Below are 19,058 nucleotides of genomic sequence, written 5' to 3'. Positions count from 1 at the left end.
TAATAATCACCCAACAATCTCCTAAAATTAATATATATCCAACAACCCCCTGATATTTTTAATTACCCAACAACCTCCTGAGATTAATAATCCTTCAGCAATCTCCCAAGATTAATAATCACCCAACAATCCCCTGAGATTAATAATCACCCAACAATCTCCTGAGATTAATAATCACCCAACAATCCCCTGAGATTAATAATCACCCAACAATCTCCAGAGATTAATAATCACCCAACAATCCCCTGAGATTAATAATCACCCAAAAATCTCCAGAGATTAATAATCACCCAACAATCCCCTGAGATTAATAATCACCCAACAATCTCCAGAGATTAATAATCACCCAACAATCCCCTGAGATTAATAATCACCCAACAACCTCCCGAGATGAACAATCTCCCAACAAACTCCTCAAATTAATAATCATCCAACAATTCCCTGAGATTAATAATCACCCAACAATCTCCTGAGATTAATAATCACCCAACAATCTCCAGAGATTAATAATCACCCAACAATCTCCTGAGATTAATAATCACCCAACAATCTCCTGAGATTAATAATCACCCAGCAATCTCCTGAGATTAATAATCACCCAACAATCCCTTGAGATTAATAATCACCCAACAATCCCCTGAGATTAATAATCACCCAACAATCCCCAGAGATTAATAATCACCCAACAATCTCCTGAGATTAATAATCACCCAACAATCTCCAGAGATTAATAATCACCCAACAATCTCCAGAGATTAATAATCACCCAACAATCTTCTGAGGTTATATATTTGTAAATGAAGGACTGATTGGGGTTACATTTTCTGTCTGAAATTACCCCCCCCCCAACATTATATGTCTGAGGTTGCCCCCCCCCCCAGGACTCCATCAGTCCCTCCTCAATGGCCCCCTAACAGCTGCAGTCCCGGTTTTGGGGAGGGGGGGGGCACCTGTTGTGAACATGAAAAGGTGGTCGGAGCTCGGGGGGTCTCAAATATCGCCATAAACTCCCGAATCAGTTTTCAAAAAAAGAATTTCCTCCGGTGCCCCCCCCCCCTCCAGTCACAGGTCAGTCCCGCGGGGTCCCCCTCCAGTCACAGGTCAGTCCCGCGGGGTCCCCCTCCAGTCACAGGTCAGTCCCGCGGGGTCCCCCTCCAGTCACAGGTCAGTCCCGCGGGGTCCCCCTCCAGTCACAGGTCAGTCCCCCGGGGTCCCGCTCTCTCCGCTCCTCGCCCGGCTCCGCTGCCCTCTGCAGATAGAGAAGGTGCAGAGGGGGGGGGGGGTAATAATGAAGTGGGGAGGGGGGGTAGTAATAATGAAGTGGGGAGGGGGGTAGTAATAATGAAGTGGGGAGGGGGGGTAGTAATAATGAAGTGGGGAGGGGGGGTAGTAATAATGAAGTGGGGGGGGTAGTAATAATGAAGTGGGGAGGGGGGGCGGTAATAATGAGGTGTGGCTTGTATAATGTGCAGAATGTGGAGGGGGGGTGGTAATGAAGTAGGGAGGGGGGGCGGTAATAATGAGGTGGGGAGGGGGGTGGTAATAATGAGGTAGGGAGGGGGTGGTAATGAAGTAGGGAGGGAGGGGGGGGCGGTAATAATGAGGTGTGGCTTGTATAGAATGTGGAGGGGGGGGGATGTATATAAAGTGACTTTTCATCTCTCCCATCAGACAGACTCAGCTATGACCAGCCGGAGGAGATCTCTGCACAGGGCACCGGGACTGCACGCAGGGACCGCCGATCCTCATTCATGGACATTGTCCTCTAAGTACTACAAGTACCGTGCTGCCCTCCCCTCCCCCCGCACACCCTGAGGACATGGCTGAGGTTGGGGGGTTTTTGGCTTCTCTGGATCTGGACCTACATGGCTTCTCCTCTTCTTATGGGAATGTGGCTTTAGCGGACTCCCCCGGCTTCCTGAATGAGAGGTTGGGGCAGATAGAGGGGAGACTACAAAGGGGAACCCCAACTGACTTCGCCCACCTGAAGGGGATCCTCCGGAGGAGACAACTCTACTGCAGGACCGGCTTCCACCTGGAGATCTTCCCCAATGGGACTGTACATGGTACCAGGCAGGACCACAGTAGATTCGGTAAGGCTCATTGACTTCACTTCTCCAAATCTGGTTCCTCACTTACCGTTCTCTATCTGGCTCCTTATATACCTTCCCCATACCTGGATCAATATATACCTTCCCCATACCTGGATCCATATATACCCTCACCATACCTGAATCATTATATACCTTCCCCATATCTGGCTCCTTATATACCCTCACCATACCTGACTCCATATATACCTTCACCATACCTGTTATATACCTTCCCCATACCTGGCTCCTTATATACCCTCACCATACCTGAATCATTATATACCTTCCCCATACCTGTTATATACCTTCCCCATACCTGGATCCTTATATACCCTCACCATACCTGAATCATTATATACCTTCCCCATACCTGGATCCTTATTTACCTTCCCCATACCTGGCTCCATATATACCTTCACCATACCTGGCTCCTTATATACCCTCACCATACCTGAATCATTATATACCTTCCCCATACCTGTTATATATCTTCCCCATACCTGGCTCCTTATATACCCTCACCATACCTGAATCATTATATACCTTCCCCATATCTGGCTCCTTATATACCCTCACCATACCTGGATCCTTATTTACCTTCCCCATACCTGGATCAATATATACCTTCCCCATACCTGGATCCATATATACCCTCACCATACCTGAATCATTATATACCTTCCCCATACCTAGATCCATATATACCCTCACCATACCTGGATCCTTATTTACCTTCCCCATACCTGGCTCCTTATATACCCTCACCATACCTGAATCATTATATACCTTCCCCATACCTGTTATATACCTTCCCCATACCTGGATCCTTATATACCTTCCTTAAACCTGGCTCCTTATATATGTTCCCCATACCTGGCTCCTTATATACCTTCCCCATACCTGGATCCTTATATAACTTCCTTAAACCTGGCTCCTTATATATGTTCCCCATACCTGGATCCATATATACCTTCCCCATACCTGGATCCTTATATACCTTCCCCATACCTGTTATATACATTCCCATACCTGGATCATTATATACCTTCCCCATACCTGTTATATACCTTTCTAATACCTGGCTCCTTATATACCTTCCCCATACCTGGCTCCTTATATACCTTCCCCATATGTGGCTATTTATATACCTTCTCTATACCTGGCTCCTTATATACCCTCCCTATACCTGGATCCTTATATACCCTCACCATACCTGGATCCTTATATACCCTCACCATACCTGGATCCTTATATACCCTCACCATACCTGAATCCTTATATACCTTCCCCATACCTGTTATATACATTCCCCATACCTGGATCATTACCTTCCCCATACCTAGATCCTCTCATCCCTTCCCCATACCTGACTCCTCTCATCCCTTCCCCATATCTGGCTCCTCACACCCCTACCCTATACCTGGCTCTTCTCATCCCTTCCACATACCTGGCTCCTCTCACCCCTTCCCCATACCTAGCTCCTCACCTCCCTCCCCCCATACCCGCCTCCTCTTATCCCTTCCCCATACCTAGCTCTTCACACACCTTCCCCATACCTGGCTCCTCTCATCCCTTCCCCATACCTGGCTCCTCTCATCCCTTCCCCATACCTGGCTCCTCTCATCTATTCCCCATTCCTGGCTACTCACATCCCTTCCCCATTCCTGGCTCCTCACACTCCTTCCCCATACCTGGCTCCTCTCATCTCTTCCCCATACCTGGCTCTTCACACTCCTTCCCCATACCTGGCTCCTTTAATCCCTTCCCCATACCTGGCTCCTCACACTCCTTCCCCATACCTGGCTCCTTTAATCCCTTCCCCATACCTGGCTCCTCTCATCCCTTCCCCATACCTGGCTCCTCTCATCCCTTCCCCATACCTGGCTCCTCACACTCCTTCCCCATACCTGGCTCCTCTCATCTCTTCCCCATACCTGGCTACTCACATCCCTTCCCCATACCTGGCTACTCACATCCCTTCCCCATACCTGGCTACTCACATCCCTTCCCCATACCTGGCTACTCACATCCCTTCCCCATACCTGGCTCCTCTCATCCCTTCCCCATACCTGGCTCCTCTCATCTCTTCCCCATACCTGGCTACTCACATCCCTTCCCCATACCTGGCTCCTCACACTCCTTCCCCATACCTGGCTCCTTTCATCCCTTCCCCATACCTGGCTCCTCTCATCCCTTCCCCATACCTGGCTCCTCACACTCCTTCCCCATACCTGGCTCCTTTCATCCCTTCCCCATACCTGGCTCCTCTCATCCCTTCCCCATACCTGGCTCCTCACACTCCTTCCCCATACCTGGCTCCTCACACTCCTTCCCCATACCTGGCTCCTCACACTCCTTCCCCATACCTGGCTCCTCACACTCCTTCCCCATACCTGGCTCCTCACACTCCTTCCCCATACCTGGCTCCTCTCATCTCTTCCCCATACCTGGCTCCTCACACTCCTTCCCCATACCTGGCTCCTCACACTCCTTCCCCATACCTGGCTCTTCACACTCCTTCCCCATACCTGGCTCCTCTCATCTCTTCCCCATACCTGGCTACTCACATCCCTTCCCCATACCTGGCTCCTCTCATCCCTTCCCCATACCTGGCTCCTCACACTCCTTCCCCATACCTGGCTCCTCACACTCCTTCCCCATACCTGGCTCCTCACACTCCTTCCCCATACCTGGCTCCTCACACTCCTTCCCCATACCTGGCCCCTCACACTCCTTCCCCATACCTGGCTCCTCACACTCCTTCCCCATACCTGGCTCCTCTCACTCCTTCCCCATACCTGGCTCCTCACACTCCTTCCCCATACCTGGCTCCTCTCATCTCTTCCCCATACCTGGCTCCTCTCATCTCTTTCCCATACCTGGCTCTTCACATCCCTTCCCCATACCTGGCTACTCACATCCCTTCCCCATACCTGGCTACTCACATCCCTTCCCCATACCTGGCTACTCACATCCCTTCCCCATACCTGGCTCCTCTCATCTCTTCCCCATACCTGGCTCCTTTCATCCCTTCCCCATACCTGGCTCCTTTCATCCCTTCCCCATACCTGGCTCTTCACACTCCTTCCCCATACCTGGCTCCTCTCATCTCTTCCCCATACCTGGCTACTCACATCCCTTCCCCAGACCTGGCTACTCACATCCCTACCCCATACGTGGCTCTTCACACTCCTTCCCCATACCTGGCTCTTCACACTCCTTCCCCATACCTGGCTCTTCACATCCCTTCCCCATACCTGGCTCCTTTCATCCCTTCCCCATACCTGGCTACTCACATCCCTTCCCCATACCTGGCTCTTCACACTCCTTCCCCATACCTGGCTACTCATATCCCTTCCCCATACCTGGCTCTTCACACTCCTTCCCCATACCTGGCTCTTCACACTCCTTCCCCATACCTGGCTCCTGTCATCCCTTCCCCATACCTGGCTACTCACATCCCTTCCCCATACCTGGCTCTTCACACTCCTTCCCCATACCTGGCTACTCACATCCCTACCCCATACCTGGCTCTTCACACTCCTTCCCCATACCTGGCTCTTCACACTCCTTCCTCATATCTGGCTCCTCTCATCTCTTCCCCATACCTGGCTACTCACATCCCTACCCCATACCTGGCTCTTCACACTCCTTCTCCATACCTGGCTCCTCTCATCTCTTCCCCATACCTGGCTACTCACATCCCTTCCCCATACCTGGCTCTTTACACTCCTTCCCCATACCTGGCTCTTCACACTCCTTCCCCATACCTGGCTCCTCTCATCTCTTCCCCATGCCTGGCTCCTCTCATCTCTTCCCCATGCCTGGCTCTTCACATCCCTTCCCCATACCTGGCTACTCACATCCCTTCCCCATACCTGGCTCCTCTCATCCCTTCCCCATACCTGGCTACTCACATCCCTTCCCCATACCTGGCTCTTCACACTCCTTCCCCATACCTGGCTACTCATATCCCTTCCCCATACCTGGCTCTTCACACTCCTTCCCCATACCTGGCTCTTCACACTCCTTCCCCATACCTGGCTCCTGTCATCCCTTCCCCATACCTGGCTACTCACATCCCTTCCCCATACCTGGCTCTTCACACTCCTTCCCCATACCTGGCTACTCACATCCCTACCCCATACCTGGCTCTTCACACTCCTTCCCCATACCTGGCTCTTCACACTCCTTCCTCATATCTGGCTCCTCTCATCTCTTCCCCATACCTGGCTACTCACATCCCTACCCCATACCTGGCTCTTCACACTCCTTCTCCATACCTGGCTCCTCTCATCTCTTCCCCATACCTGGCTACTCACATCCCTTCCCCATACCTGGCTCTTTACACTCCTTCCCCATACCTGGCTCTTCACACTCCTTCCCCATACCTGGCTCCTCTCATCTCTTCCCCATGCCTGGCTCCTCTCATCTCTTCCCCATGCCTGGCTCTTCACATCCCTTCCCCATACCTGGCTACTCACATCCCTTCCCCATACCTGGCTCCTCTCATCCCTTCCCCATACCTGGCTACTCACATCCCTTCCCCATACCTGGCTCTTCACACTCCTTCCCCATACCTGGCTACTCTCATCTCTTCCCCATACCTGGCTACTCATATCCCTTCCCCATACCTGGCTACTCACATCCCTTCCCCATACCTGGCTACTCATATCCCTTCCCCATACCTGGCTCTTCACACTCCTTCCCCATACCTGGCTCCTCTCATCTCTTCCCCATACCTGGCTACTCACATCCCTTCCCCATACCTGGCTCTTCACACTCCTTCCCCATACCTGGCTCCTCTCATCTCTTCCCCATACCTGGCTCCTCTCATCTCTTCCCCATACCTGGCTCTTCACATCCCTTCCCCATACCTGGCTCTTCACACTCCTTCCCCATACCTGGCTCTTCACACTCCTTCCCCATACCTGGCTCCTTTCATCCCTTCCCCATACCTGGCTCTTCACATCCCTTCCCCATACCTGGCTCTTCACGCTCCTTCCCCATACCTGGCTACTCATATCCCTTCCCCATACCTGGCTCTTCACACTCCTTCCCCATACCTGGCTCTTCACACTCCTTCCCCATACCTGGCTCTTCACACTCCTTCCCCATACCTGGCTCCTTTCATCCCTTCCCCATACCTGGCTCTTCACATCCCTTCCCCATACCTGGCTCCTCACACTCCTTCCCCATACCTGGCTCTTCACATCCCTTCCCCATACCTGGTTCTTCACACTCCTTCCCCATACCTGGCTCCTCTCATCCCTTCCCCATACCTGGCTCTTCACACTCCTTCCTCATACCTGGCTACTCACACTCCTTCCCCATACCTGGCTCCTCACACCGGTTTATTGAGGCTTCTCACAATCTGGTATTTAGTCGGTAATGTGATGCCGGGGATTACACATCCAGTTTCCTGCATTGTGTTTGTTCTTTGGATGACAGATTTTGGTTCCCAGAATCAATTGCGGCTTTTAAATGTCAGGCAACCAACTTTCATTGTTCTGGGATTTCCCGATCTTCTATGGAGCTGACGTGAAATGTGAGATTAGCTGGAGGATGGGCGAAGTTATATTTCTATAATGATGAGTCTTCTCAGTATTGTCATTATTGCACCAGGCTCCTTTATTATAGTCCATTGTGCTTTGCTGTTCCAAAGTGGCTAATGGTGGCCACACACAAGTCAATCTGGTCATTCAATCTACCAAGGTGAAAAATCAGCTTGAATTAAAGGATGAATGTCTCATATCTAGATCGGTCACAAATCACTACATGTACGGCCACTTAGGTGACATTGGGAGCAATGGTCTCATCATACATTCTGGTTCATTTTGCTTAAAGTCGCCCATATCTCTACCAATGATGTATTTCAGTGTTGTTTGGGTTTTATGTGCCTTATGGAGGTTCTCCTATTATTTATGTATCTTACGGAGGTTCTCCTATTATTTATGTATCTTACGGAGGTTCTCCTATTATTTATGTATCTTATGGAGGTTCTCCTATTATTTATGTATCTTATGGAGGTCCTCCTATTATCTATGTGCCTTATGGAGGTTCTCTTATTATCTATGGGCCTTATAGAGGTTCTCTTGTTATCTATGTGCCTTATGGAGGTTCTCCTGTTATCTATGTGCTTTATGGAGGTTCTCCTGTTATCTATGTGCCTTATGGAGGTTCTCCTGTTATCTATGTGCCTTATGGAGGTTCTCCTGTTATCTATGTGCTTTATGGAGGTTCTCCTGTTATCTATGTGCCTTATGGAGGTTCTCCTGTTATCTATGTGCCTTATGGAGGTTCTCCTGTTATCTATGTGCTTTATGGAGGTTCTCCTGTTATCTATGTGCCTTATGGAGGTTCTCCTGTTATCTATGTGCCTTATGGAGGTTCTCCTGTTATCTATGTGCTTTATGGAGGTTCTCCTGTTATCTATGTGCCTTATGGAGGTTCTCCTGTTATCTATGTGCCTTATGGAGGTTCTCCTGTTATCTATGTGCCTTATGGAGGTTCTCTTGTTATCTATGCGTCTTATGGAGGATTTCTTATAATTTATGTGCCTCCTGCATGCTCTCTTATTATTTGTGAGCCTTAGGGAGGTTCTGTTATCATCTATGTGCCTTATGGAAGATCTTTTATTATCTATGTGCCCTATGGAGGTTCTCTTATTATCTATGTGCCTTATGGAGGTGCTCTTATTATCTATTATTCTTATGGAGGTTCTCTTATTGTCTATGTGTCTTATGGAGGTTCTTTTATTATCTATGTGTCTTATGGAGGTGCTCTTATCTACCGTATGTGTTTTATGGAGTTTCTCTTATTATCTATGTGTTTTATGGAGGTGCTCTTATTATCTATGTGTTTTATGGAGGTGCTCTTATTATCTATATGTTTTATGGAGGTGCTCTTATTATCTATATGTTTTATGGAGGTGCTCTTATTATCTATGTGTCGTATGGAGGTTCTCTTATTATCTATGTGTCTTATGGAAGTTCTCTTATTATCTATGTGTCTTATGGAAGTTCTCTTATTATCTATGTGTCTTATGGATGTGCTCTTATTATCTGTGTCTTATGGATGTGCTCTTATTATCTGTGTCTTATGGAGGTTCTCTTATTATCTGTGTCTTATGGAGGTTCTGTTATTATCTATGTGTCTTATGGAGGTTCTTTTATTATCTATGTACATTATAGAGGTTCTCTTATTATCTATGTATTTTATGGAGCTGATGTTATCATCTATGTGTCTTATGGAGGTTCTCTTATTATCTATGTGTCTTATGGAGGTGCTCTTATTATCTATGTGTTTTATGGAGGTTCTCTTATTATCTATGTGTCTTATGGAGGTGCTCTTATCTACTGTATGTGTTTTATGGAGGTTCTCTTATTATCTATGTGTTTTATGGAGGTTCTCTTATTATCTATGTGTCTTATGGAGGTTCTCTTATTATCTATGTGTCTTATGGAGGTTCTCTTATTATCTATGTGTCTTATGGAGGTTCTCTTATTGTCTATGTGTCTTATGGAGGTTCTCTTATCTACCGTATGTGTTTTATGGAGGTTCTTTTATTATCTATGTTTTTTATGGAGGATCTCTTATTATCTATGTGTCTTATGGAGGTTCTCTTATTATCTATGTGTCTTATGGAGGTTCTCTTATTGTCTATGTGTTTTATGGAGGTGCTCTTATTATCTATGTATTTTATGGAGGTTCTCTTATTATCTGTGTCTTATGGAAGTTCTGTTATTATCTATGTGTCTTATGGAGGTGCTCTTATCTACCGTATGTGTTTTATGGAGGTTCTCTTATTATCCATGTGCCTTATGGAAGTGCTCTTATTATCTATGTGTCTTATGGAGGTTCTCTTATTATCTATGTGTCTTATGGAGGTTCTCTTATTATCTATTGTACATTATGGAGGTTCTCTTATTATCTATGTGTCTTTTGGAGGTTCTGGTATTATCTATGTACATTATGGAGGTTCTCTTATTATCTATGTGTCTTATGGAGGTTCTGGTATTATCTATGTACATTATGGAGGTTCTCTTATTATCTATGTGTCTTATGGAGGTTCTCTTATTATCTATGTGTTTTATGGAGGTTCTCTTATTATCTATGTGTTTTATGGAGGTTCTCTTATTATCTATGTTTTTTATGGAGGTTCTCTTATTATCCATGTGCCTTATGGAAGTTCTCTTATTATCTATGTGTCTTATGGAAGTGCTCTTATTATCTATGTGTCTTATGGAGGTTCTGGTATTATCTATGTGTCTTATGGAGGTTCTCTTATTATCTGTGTACATTATGGAGGTTCTCTTATTATCTATGTTTTTTATGGAGGTGCTCTTATCTACTGTATGTGTTTTATGGAGGTTCTGGTATTATCTATGTACTGTATGGAGGTTCTGGTATTATCTATGTACATTATGGAGGTTCTCTTATTATCTATGTACATTATGGAGGTTCTCTTATTATCTATGTGTCTTATGGAGGTTCTGGTATTATCTATGTACATTATGGAGGTTCTCTTATCTATGTTTTTTATGGAGGTGCTCTTATCTACTGTATGTGTTTTATAGAGGTTCTGGTATTATCTATGTACATTATGGAGGTTCTCTTATTATCTATGTGTCTTATGGAGGTTCTCTTATTATCTATGTGTCTTATGGAGGTTCTGGTATTATCTATGTACATTATGGAGGTTCTCTTATTATCTATGTTTTTTATGGAGGTGCTCTTATCTACTGTATGTGTTTTATAGAGGTTCTGGTATTATCTATGTACATTATGGAGGTTCTCTTATTATCTATGTTTTTTATGGAGGTGCTCTTATCTACTGTATGTGTTTTATGGAGGTTCTGGTATTATCTATGTACATTATGGAGGTTCTCTTCTTATATATGTTTTTTATGGAGGTGCTCTTATCTACTGTATGTGTTTTATGGAGGTTCTGGTATTATCTATGTACATTATGGAGGTTCTCTTATTATTCATTTTATTGTCACCTGGAAAATCCTACATTTTGAGTTGAATGGAGGGGACATCTTCCATTGGGGACACCTGTCCCTTTAACAACTGTCCAAGGGTTGGTTTACACCTGCAGTCTGGGGGCAGTAAAAACAGGCTTTCGAGTCACTCCCCCTTAAGCTGCAAGAGCACATGCTGCAGCTATTATTGTGCCCCCCCCCCCATCCGGTACGGTGGGCTTTACCACTGCTGAATACAATCCATTCAGGTGAACCACGTCCAATGCAGAAAGTTGAGGCATGGGGGTTCAGCGACAGATTGCCTCCTCACCGCCTGTCACACCTCTCTGATAAGAGATCCATCGCCAGATACAGGTGATAAAATACACCTGATATTGATGGATAAAGAGGTAGATAGATGACTCTGTGATAGAGGTGGAAAGGATAATATTCTAGACTCTGAAATAAACTTGGCGTCGGTCATGTTGGGGTCAGTGGGAGGGGTGACCTTTCTCATGCCCCCGCCCAGGAGGAAACAGGTGTCCTTCCTCCCTGGCTGTGGCTTTGGAGGGTTTAACCCCTTCCCTGCCAGGCTGCATACCAGCAGCTGTGCCACATCCAGAACTCGTTGATATAAATCATCGCTCCTTTCCGCTCGTGGAGAACAGAAATCCTAAACAAATGCGCTAATTTTCAAGAAATGTCAACTTTTTTTTCCGCCTGCCCTTTCGTTCTGCAGGTGCACAAAAAGCATTTTGGAGGAATGTCTGGGATTAGTCAGTGTATCCCGGCTCCGGCCCTCCCCGGATTCCTCTTCCAGGATCTCCGTCCAGCATATTTGTTTATCTGGAATGATCCAGACATTCATGTAGTGGATGAAATATGAGCTCCACTATATTGAAGTAGATGGAAACCCCAACTGGATAACATTTTGTTCCAGTAAAATCCTTCTTTTCACCTTTTTTACATCTTTTTGTTACATCTCAGTGCTGCTGATCTCCTGCAACCTCTTTGTAGCCATTTCCTCCATACACTCCAATGATGGCTGCACGGCATTTATCAGGGTGGGATTCCTGATGGTGACACCAGAGGACCGTGTCTGTATAACGACCTCTTGTAGTCTCCATGGGAAGTCCATGTAACAGGGTGACAACACAGGAGGACAATTAGGAGACAAGGACAGAGCGTTGTCACCTGATAACAGGAAGTTGACTTTTTTAAATGACCTGAACCTGTAGAAGTGTCTCTGATGATATGAGAGATTTGGATGAGGTTTGATGACATGTTACAGGTATCATGTTAGTGGGGTCACCAGGCGCTGTCATGTATGAAAATGTCACTGGATTCTCCTCTATGGAAGAAACATTGGAGGACCTGTCCAGACATTATCCTGCTGTGCCCATTATGAGGGGTTCCCACCATCCCTGTGCTGAGTTCCCGGGTCTGTACACCCGCTGTGCCCATTATGAGGGGTTCTCACCATCCCTGTGCTGAGTTCCCGGGTCTGTACACCCGCTGTGCCCATTATGAGGGGTTCTCACCATCCCTGTGCTGAGTTCCCGGGTCTGTACACCCGCTGTGCCCATTATGAGGGGTTCCCACCATCCATGTGCTGAGTTCCCGGGTCTGTACACCCGCTGTGCCCATTATGAGGGGTTCCCACCCTTCCTGTGCTGAGTTCCCGGGTCTGTACACCCGCTGTGCCCATTATGAGGAGTTCCCACCATCCCTGTGCTGGGTTCCCGGGTCTGTACACCCGCTGTGCCCATTATGAGGGGTTCTCACCATCCCTGTGCTGAGTTCCCGGGTCTGTACACCCGCTGTGCCCATCATGAGGGGTTCTCACCATCCCTGTGCTGAGTTCTCAGGTCTGTACACCCGCTGTGCCCATTATGAGGGGTTCCCACCATCCCGGTGCTGAGTTCCCGGGTCTGTACACCCGCTGTTCCCATTATGAGGGGTTCCCACCATCCCTGTGCTGAGTTCCCGGGTCTGTACACCCGCTGTGCCCATTATGAGGGGTTCCCACCATCCCTGTGCTGAGTTCCCGGGTCTGTACACCCGCTGTGCCCATTATGAGGGGTTCCCACCATCCCTGTGCTGAGTTCCCGGGTCTGTACACCCGCTGTGCCCATTATGAGGGGTTCCCACCATCCCTGTGCTGAGTTCCCGGGTCTGTACACCCGCTGTGCCCATTATGAGGGGTTCCCACCATCCCTGTGCTGAGTTCCCGGGTCTGTACACCCGCTGTGCCCATTATGAGGGGTTCCCACCATCCCTGTGCTGAGTTCCCGGGTCTGTACACCCACTGTGCCCATTATGAGGGGTTCCCACCATCCCTGTGCTGAGTTCCCGGGTCTGTACACCCGCTGTGCCCATTATGAGAGGTTCCCACCATCCCTGTGCTGAGTTCCCGGGTCTGTACACCCGCTGTGCCCATTATGAGGGGTTCCCACCATCCCTGTGCTGAGTTCCCGGGTCTGTACACCCGCTGTGCCCATTATGAGGGGTTCCCACCATCCCTGTGCTGAGTTCCCGGGTCTGTACACCCGCTGTGCCCATTATGAGGGGTTCCCACCATCCCTGTGCTGAGTTCCCGGGTCTGTACACCCACTGTGCCCATTATGAGGGGTTCCCACCATCCCTGTGCTGAGTTCCCGGGTCTGTACACCCGCTGTTCCCATTATGAGGGGTTCCCACCATCCCTGTGCTGAGTTCCCGGGTCTGTACACCCGCTGTGCCCATTATGAGGGGTTCCCACCATCCCTGTGCTGAGTTCCCGGGTCTGTACACCCGCTGTGCCCATTATGAGGGGTTCTCACCATCCCTGTGCTGAGTTCCCGGGTCTGTACACCCGCTGTGCCCATTATGAGGGGTTAATTTTGTTTATTGAAAAATCTTACAAACAACAACTTATATACAATAAAACCATAATAAATAAAACATATTTACAAAATAATTGAATATGATAATACAAAACAAGAACATAATAAATGGTACAAACCAAATTGCGCACAACACAATCCCTACAGGAGAGCCAGACTAAGGAACATCACCGTCACCATGCATGGAGCCTTTTATCAAAAATATATTTCATCTTGAAAATCTAGGGGAGTGAATCAAGAATAGAAAGAAAAGCCGCACACCCCGAGATCAACAGGCAGCAGCTACAGAGTCCTGATATTCCTCCACGCCCTTATCCAGACCTCCTGCTGCCACCTGCCTTTCTCAAGACCCCAAATCTTCCCAACCTCACCCAGAATGTCCTGCACCACCACTTCCACAGGGAGGATTTTACTCCGTAAGGATACCTGACACCGTGCACTCCACGTGAAATAACGGACTACTAGACTAACTAAAAAAAGTGTTTCCAAATCATAATCCCGACGAGTCTGGAATGCCCCATACACCCACTCTGCATAACTCATATGGGGGGGGGGAAGGGTATACTCAGAGCCCTCCCCACCCTCTTGTACACCTCTATATTAAAAGGGCATTGAAGTAGAAAGTGATCCATGGACTCCACCACTCCTCCACACTCCACTCTCGGGCAGCCCCGATCACTCATGGAAAGAAACTTCAAGTTGCCCTTCACATATAGTTTTCCATGAAAGGCAAGCCAAGCCTGATCCCTAAACTTCATTGGGATTCTCTCCAAATTAATCAATCGCAAACCCTCCCCCAAAACCAGGCTTGGGCAATCCCTCAAGGCCAGTGGCTCGCAAAAAGCAAAGCTCATGATCTGCTTCTCAAGAAGTTTCCTTGGAAGAGATCTGACTTCTCCTGCTGTTACTTGCCACTGCCGAAGCATTTTCAAACACGGGACAACATAAGCCGGGAGCTGTTCATGCTTGACCCTCAGGCTTTTCACTGGCCCACCATTTTCCCAGTCTCGCAGAAAGGGCCTAAACCAGGACTGGAAAATACCAACCCACCCAGGCGGTCTCTCTGCCAACATGTTACCAAGATTGTACTTCAGAAACATCAGAGAGAAAAAGACTACAGGGTTGACCATCCCTAGACCACCCTCCCGCCTAGGAAGGTAAGTCACATTCCTTTTGACAAGGTTTATTCTGTTCCCCCATAACAGCTGGAAGAAACAACTATAGATCCTGGTATAGAGAGAAACTGGCAAAATGCAAACAAAACTGACATACAGAAAAATCGGAATCAGGTAAGTCTTGATCAGATCAACCTTTTCCCTCAAGGAAAGCTGCCAACCTTTCCAGCTTGCCACCTTGGCATCGGCATTCTCCAGCCTGTTCACCCAATTTGCATGACCATAGTCACCTGGGCCGAATTTAATGCCTAGAACTCGAATTTTTTGTTGGGGCTCCGGGAAGTCATCCGGGAGAACAAAGCTCTCACCTTCCACACCCATCCAGAAAGCTTCACACTTGTCCTGGTTGACCTTTGAACCTTATGCCTCTGCATACTGCCCTATCACTGAGACCACCTCCTGCGCCTCCGCAGTCCCAGAGATAAAAACAGAAACATCATCAGCATAGGCCACAACCTTCAAAGGAGGCTCACCAGCGATGCCCAAAGGTACCCTACACAAAAGTCCACTCTCTAGCCTTCTAATGAAGGGGTCGATTGCAAACACATATAGCAGAGGACTCAATGGACACCCCTGACGCACACCCGAGCCGACCGCAAAGGGCTGCCCGACCCAACCATTAACCAGAGAAAAGCTTTCAGCCCCTTTGTACAAAATCTTGAGCCAATCAATGAAACCCCCCTCCAGGCCATATTTGTCAAGAAGGAGCCACAAGTACTCATGATTAACCCGATCAAAGGCCTTAGCCTGATCCAATGTCAGCAAAAATTTACCCCAACCAGCAGCCCTACAACGCTCCAAGGCCTCCCGGACAGCTAACACTGCTGAGAAAGTGCTTCTACCTTGGACCGAACAGTGCTGGTGGCGGGATAACAAACTGCCTGCAACTGGTGATAATCGCCAGAAGAAAATCTTTGCCAGTATCTTTCTATCGACATTAAGAAGGCTAATGGGGCGCCAATTCCCAATCATCGAAGGATCTTTACCCTTTGACAGAAGGATCACTGCAGATTGCCTCATGGAGGGAGGGAGAGAACCCTCATTCAAACAGCCATTAAAAACCTCCGCAAGGTAAGGAGCCAGGATCGTCTTAAAACATTTATAGAACTCGGCTGTCAGACCATCTGGCCCTGGAGTTTTCTTGATGGCTAGTTTATCAATAGCCTGAATTACCTCATCTGCAGTGATTTCATCTGTCAAATTCATCAAAGGAACATTACTTTCTAGTCCTGGTGTAGAGTCCAAAAAACCCAACATCCTTGTCCGATCAAGGTTCCTTCCTCCCAGGAGATCGGCATAGTATGACTTGACAACCTCCAGGATCCCTGACCTAGACTTCGTCAGAGAGCCCGTACTGTCCCTCAGGCCATTGACCATCTTAACTGCTACGCTCTGTTTACAATTCTGGTAAGGGTCAGGCGAATGGTATTTCCCGTAATCCCTCTCCTGAACCAAAGAGGCGTGCCAGTCATATTGATGTCTCCTAAGGAGGAGCTTCACCTCAGAGATCGCCCCTGAATCTCCTCCATTCGAAACAAGGCGGTCAAGTTTCCTCCGCAAACGCTGGTAGGTGATATACTTATCTTGCTGCTTCTTTCTTCCTATGGCCTTGAAAAGCCCAACAGTCCGCTGTTTAACAAGCTCCCACCATTCTGACTTGCTGTTGCAAAAGTCTAGGATCGTTACCTGTGCTTGAAAAAAATCCTCAAAGGATTGTCTTACTCTCTCGTCTTCCAGGAGGGCCGAATTCAATCTCCAGATACCCCTCCCCCTAGGTGGCATGTCTGGGGCATTCAGAGTCACAGATAGAATACAGTGATCAGAAAACTCCACTGCCCGACACACAGGTGCCGAAAAAGCGGAGTCTCCCTTTAAAAAAAACCTATCTATCCTACTCTGACTACTACCTCGCTGAAAAGTGAACCCCGTGCTGTCTGGGCAGTGCTTAATGTGCGCATCTACCAGACCTGCTTCCCTAACTATCGCATTAAGAAAAAGGGTGTCATAGCCCAGCTTATCTCTGAAACCTCTCCTGTCTTTAGACCTAGTAATGGTGTTGAAATCACCTCCAAAGATAACCTGCTGGGCCGTAAAAAGAAAAGGCTTAATCTTTGTAAAGAGGCATTTCCTGTCCCACTTCGTCTAGGGACCATAGATGTTAATCAGGCGCAAGTCCTGCCCCTTCACAGAGACATCTAAGACCATGCATCTCCCTATCTCTACCTCAATTACCCGCCGGCACGTTACCATACCAGAAAAAAGGACTGCTACTCCGCTGTAAGGCACGGCCGCAAGAGACCAAAATGAGGGCCCACGTCTCCACTCCTTCTTTGCCAGATGTATATCGGCCAGACTACTCAGATGGGTCTCTTGCAAAAACAAAATGTCAGCATTAAACTCGCTGAGCAAAAATAAGGCCACATAACGAGCACTTACTGATCTTAAGCTGGCAACATTAATGGTTGCCACTTTTAACGGAGTGGAAACTGCCATTAGGGTAGTTGAGGCAGCCGTTTCTTAGCCTGACTACTCCCTCTTCCTGGAGAACCAGCGCGCTTTGTTGCACCCTGGCACTCATCATCCATAGAGGATGCAGAACTGAATGAGTCCCATTCATCCTCATCATCATCATCAGACAGGACCTTAAACTTATTTTCTAAAGGCAAAAATTTAGGATTTAAGGTAACTGAACCCCCTTTTTTCCTTCTTTTGCCCCTCCTCCTCCTATCCTCCAACCACTCCATATCATCCTTAGACAAACCAGACTCAACAGCCTCCCCACCCCTATCCTCCCCTTCACCCCCCCCCCACTCCCCCTTCCCTTATCTACCACCAGGCCAGCCTCTCCACCATCCACCCCACTCCTCTGCACCCCACGATCCTCAATAGAAACCCTGCAGCGTCGGGGGAGGGGGGTTGGCACCACACCTGACTCAGCACCTCTTGCTGCCTCTGCAATTTTAGAAGACACAGACACAGAAGGATTGGACACATTTTTGGCAACCGATACCTTACCTACAGAAGACATGGGCACACTAGGTAAAGCACAGACTGGGGAGACACAGACACATTAGGTATTGGCAGAGACTGGGGCACCACAGATTGGGGAGACACAGACACATTAGGTATTGGCACAGACTGGGGCATCACAGATTGGGGAGACACATTAGGTATTGGCACAGACTGGGGCACCACAGATTGGGGAGACACATTAGGTATTGGCACAGACTGGGGCATCACAGATTGGGGAGACACATTGGGTATTGGCACAGACTCAGATGGACTCACAGGCACCCCAGCTGCTGAGCTCCGAGCATCCTCCATGTCCATGCGGAAGAACTCTCTCATGAGCTCAGGATTGTTGTGCATTGCCTCAGGACACTGACTGTAAGGATGTCCCACCGCATTGCACAGATTGCACCTGATAATGTTACAGTCCTTCGCCAAATGTCCTATACCCTGACACAGAGAGCACTTCATCACTGGACAGGAGGATGCGAGATGTCCTTTATCACCACACTTATTGCAGAGCTTTGGCTGGCCTGGATAGAAGATGGTCAGCCTGTCCCCTCCCCAGGAAAGCGGAGGATGGCAGATGCTGGACAACATTGTCAACAACCTTTAATTTTAGCTGCACAGACCATCCCCCCGTCCATATTCCCCGATCATCTACAATCTTTTTTAGGGGGCTCAGGACGTCTCCATACCTCCTCAACCATACAGATAAATCTCCTTGCGGTATGGATTCATTGCGGACCAAAATTGTGACCATTTTAATGAGGGGCTGGCGTGAAACAAGCTTTGGGATGAGCCCTTTCCAGTCCGGCAGGCCCCTACACACGTGCTCATACTTCTCCCAAAATATGTCCAAAGACTCCGGACGGATAAAGGACAAATCATATTCATAGGAACCTGCCGGACTGATCAGGGCGAAGATAT

The 19,058-nt window shown here is 47.9% G+C and overlaps 1 protein-coding gene across 1 annotated transcript in view; it reads left to right on the top strand.

The window, feature by feature from the left end:
• The first annotated feature begins 1,675 nt into the window (after positions 1 to 1,675).
• FGF16 (fibroblast growth factor 16) overlaps positions 1,676 to 19,058 on the top strand; it is a 44,567-nt gene continuing 27,184 nt past the window's right edge. Inside the window, exon 1 of the mRNA XM_073600833.1 lies at positions 1,676 to 2,093. Coding sequence (XP_073456934.1) covers positions 1,820 to 2,093 — 274 coding nt within the window. The 5' untranslated portion in view covers positions 1,676 to 1,819. The remainder of the gene's footprint in view (positions 2,094 to 19,058) is intronic.

Source organism: Aquarana catesbeiana, linkage group LG09 (assembly GCF_042186555.1).
Source record: "Aquarana catesbeiana isolate 2022-GZ linkage group LG09, ASM4218655v1, whole genome shotgun sequence".
In the NCBI taxonomy this organism is placed as follows: domain Eukaryota; kingdom Metazoa; phylum Chordata; class Amphibia; order Anura; family Ranidae; genus Aquarana; species Aquarana catesbeiana.
This window is presented reverse-complemented; position numbering and strand designations above follow the sequence as displayed.